The 3437-nt window shown below is 40.7% G+C and overlaps 1 protein-coding gene across 3 annotated transcripts in view; it reads left to right on the top strand.

Annotated features, from left to right (window-relative positions):
- Positions 1 to 1831: 1831 nt before the first annotated feature.
- Positions 1832 to 3437, top strand: part of ZNF43 (zinc finger protein 43) — a 534348-nt gene continuing 532742 nt past the window's right edge. For 2 of the 3 annotated variants that reach the window (XM_033229224.1, XM_033229231.1), the window contains exon 1: positions 1832 to 1875. In XM_033229224.1, the coding sequence (XP_033085115.1) occupies positions 1842 to 1875 (34 nt within the window). In that variant the 5' untranslated portion in view covers positions 1832 to 1841. The remainder of the gene's footprint in view (positions 1876 to 3437) is intronic. The other variant, XM_033229232.1, reaches the window with a different exon arrangement.

Here is a 3437-nt window from a genome sequence, read left to right as displayed (position 1 = left end):
ATTAAGGGCCTCTTGTGACTCTTAAGGTGAGGCCAGAATCAAGTATGAGACGTTTAAAATACGTTAATGGGAGTTAAGTTCCACCTTTTCGCTAAAGGGTGGTCACAGGGCCTATTCTGTTTGGGTTTGGTAGGGACAGGACAGCGTGGCCCATATTTCCATTTATGTAGCAAAAATTGCTCATGTCTGTGACAGGGGAGGGCACCTGAGGACAGGAAAGGAAAAACATTTTTAACTCCATAGGGCAGGCAGCTCATTATTCTGGAATCTCTTATCTTATAAAGGAAAGAAATGGATGGACTTTATCTGCAGGTCTTGGTCCTTCTGCCTGTGGGTGTGGTGGTAGCAAGTAAGAAGGTAGTGGTGACACCTTTAAAGGCATATTCTCAAGATGCAGGTGTAATTTGTCCAGAGAATCTTATCTGAGAAGGAATCCAAGAGAAAGAGGAGAAAGAGAAAAAAATGGCTTTTTTTCAGCGAAACATTTTTCAACTGTCCACTCTGCCTCCTGGAACGCCATGCATTTAGTCCTTGCAAAACTTTACTTCTCTACTTGTGCTTTTCATCCCTAATGAGTTTAACTACTTTTTAAAATTCTTATGATAGTGAAGAATCTGTGAAAAATAATTTCTTTCCTATATACCAGAGCCTTCTCTACATTCTCTACATCATGGATTTTTATATGCCATGCAGGATTCTAAGGATGAATTTATGATCTGCAACATTAAAAATGTGCCACTTGGCTGGGCACGGTGGCTCACGCCTGTAATCCTAACACTTTGGGAGGCTGAGGCTGGTGGATCATAAGGTCAGGAGTTTGAGACCAGCCTGGCCAAGATAGTGAAACCCTGTCTCTACTAAAAATAGAAAAATTAGCTGGGCGTGATGGCACACGCCTGTAGTCCCAGCTACCCCGGCGGCTGAGGCAGGAGAATCGCTTGAACCCGGGAGGCGAAGGTTGCAGGGAGTGGTGATCATGCCACTGCACTCCAGCCTTGGCGACAAGACAGAAACTCTGTCTTAAAAAAAAAAAAAAAAGCTCTCTGACAGATTTTTTCACTATAGAGTTAATTATTTTTCTCCTCGTTATTAAGTATCTTTATGTAGCACATTTAATCTGGCACCTGCCTTTCTTTCTTAGATTTTCTTTGCATATATCTATCTTTGGAAAATGAGGACTCTGATCTTTGTTTATAGGACAGAAAAACTGGGAAAAACACAGGCTTCTCCACTTGCTGAATGTTTGACAAAATATTCTTTTGGGGCCAAAAATGCATTATTGGTGAGCTTGTCAAATTCAGAAACTCAGACTTTATTCCAGATCTTCTAAAATAAATATGCATAACAAGATGTCCAGTTAGTTGTACACATTAAAATTTGAGAGGTGTCTTCTAACTCAACATGTCTTTTTCATCTGAAAAAGGTACAAGACTTATTTTGTATGATTTAAAAAATAGCACTCAAAAATGTACATGTTTGTTATCATGTCCTTAATTTTATACTTTATTATCCAGAAAAGTATCTTATCTACACTGGTGTTGTGGATCTTATGCCATTCTTTTCTTCTCAGAGTTTGAGAATACATTAGAGAATATTTCTGTGTTGAAAATTATTTTATTGCATATGTTCGGTCATCCCTGTAAGTTAGAACCTGTTCTCTTTACTCTCTCATTTCACCTTGAGTCAAATTAAAAATTCTGTCCATGGCCACTTGGGAAATATATATGTATCTTTGGTGTGTTTTTCAGGGATCATTGACATTTCGGGATGTGACCATTGAATTCTCTCTGGAAGAGTGGCAATGCCTGGACACGGCTCAGCAGACTTTATATAGGGATGTTATGTTAGAGAACTACAGACACCTGGTCTTCCTGGGTGAGGATAATTTTAATTATACAATTCCTATTATATTCTATAGGTTTCATTTCTCTTTTCTGTAGAATGTGTTTTGGTGACTTATGCTTAGCAAAAATGAGTTTCAGATACTTGCTTTCTGAAAACAGGGATTTGTAAGTGTAGAAAGGAATTTTTTTTTTCTTTTTTTTTTTTGAGACAGAGTTTCGCTCTTGTTGCCCAGGCTGGAGTGCAATGGCATGATCTTGGTTCACCACAACCTCCACCTCCCAGTTTCAAGCAATTCTTCTGCCTCAGCCTTCCGAGTAGCTGGGATTACAGGCATGAACCGCCACACCCGGCTAATTTTGTATTTTTGGCAGAGACGGGATTTCTCCATGTTGAGACTGGTCTCGAACTCCTGACCTCAGATGATCCGGCCGCCTCAGCCTCTCAAAGTGCTGGAATTACAGGTGTGAGCCACTGCACCTGGCCAGAAAGGAATTTTTAAAAGATATTTCATTTTTACCTGAACTTTCCATATTTCTGAGCAGATCTGCATCTTTCACTCTAGATTAGTGAAAATTGCAGAAATTTAGTGCATAAAACATAGTTGCCCACACCTTAAAATCTCATTGCCACCACCAATTTTTGGTTCAGTAGTACCAGGTAGTAAAATTAAGGGACTGTACAAATTGAAAATATTTTCTAAATATTTAGAAATATGTGTTATAAATTAGTACCGGGGGATAAATTTACTAGAATGTTCTGTTACATTCTCTTTAATGAGCACATTATTTGTGGAATATGAGCAATATTTATGTTATTTATTTTTATTTTTATTTTTTTTTTTGAGACGGAGTCTCGCTCTGTCTCCCAGGCTGGAGTGCAGTGGCCGGATCTCGGCTCACTGCAAGCTCCGCCTCCCGGGTTTACGCCGTTCTCCCGCCTCAGCCTCCGGAGTAGCTGGGACTACAGGCACCTGCAACCTCGCCCGGCTAGTTTTTTTTTTTTTTTTGTATTTTTAGTAGAGACGGGGTTTCACCGTGTTAGCCAAGATGGTCTCGATCTCCTGACCTCGTGATCCGCCCGTCTCGGCCTCCCAAAGTGCTGGGATTACAGGCTTGAGCCACCGCGCCCGGCCTATTATTATTATTTTTTTTTCACTTTGCATAGTTTCTTTTTGTTTGTTTTAGATGGAGTCTTGCTCTGTCGCCCAGGCTGGAGTGCAGTGGCGCGATCTCCACTCACTGCAAGCTCCACTTCCCGGTTCACACCATTCTCCTGCCTCAGCCTCCTGTGTAGCTGAGACTACAGGCGCCCGCCACCACACCCGGCTAATTTTTTTAAATGTATTTTTAGTAGAGACGGGGTTTCACCATGTTAGACAGGATGGTCTCGATCTCCTGACCTCGTGATCCGCCTGTCTCGGCCTCCCAAAGTGCTGGGATTACAGGCTTGAGCCACCGCGCCCGGCCAACTTTTCATAGTTTCTATAAAATTTTTGTAGTTATCTTGAAAAATGGACATTATGTAAAACATCTTAAGATTAAATCAATATGTTTTAATCGCATAACAACTTCAATTGAATACAAAAACTATAT

This window comes from Trachypithecus francoisi, unplaced genomic scaffold, assembly GCF_009764315.1.
Source record: "Trachypithecus francoisi isolate TF-2019V2 unplaced genomic scaffold, Tfra_2.0 Lachesis_group12, whole genome shotgun sequence".
Classification (NCBI taxonomy): domain Eukaryota; kingdom Metazoa; phylum Chordata; class Mammalia; order Primates; family Cercopithecidae; genus Trachypithecus; species Trachypithecus francoisi.
This window is presented reverse-complemented; position numbering and strand designations above follow the sequence as displayed.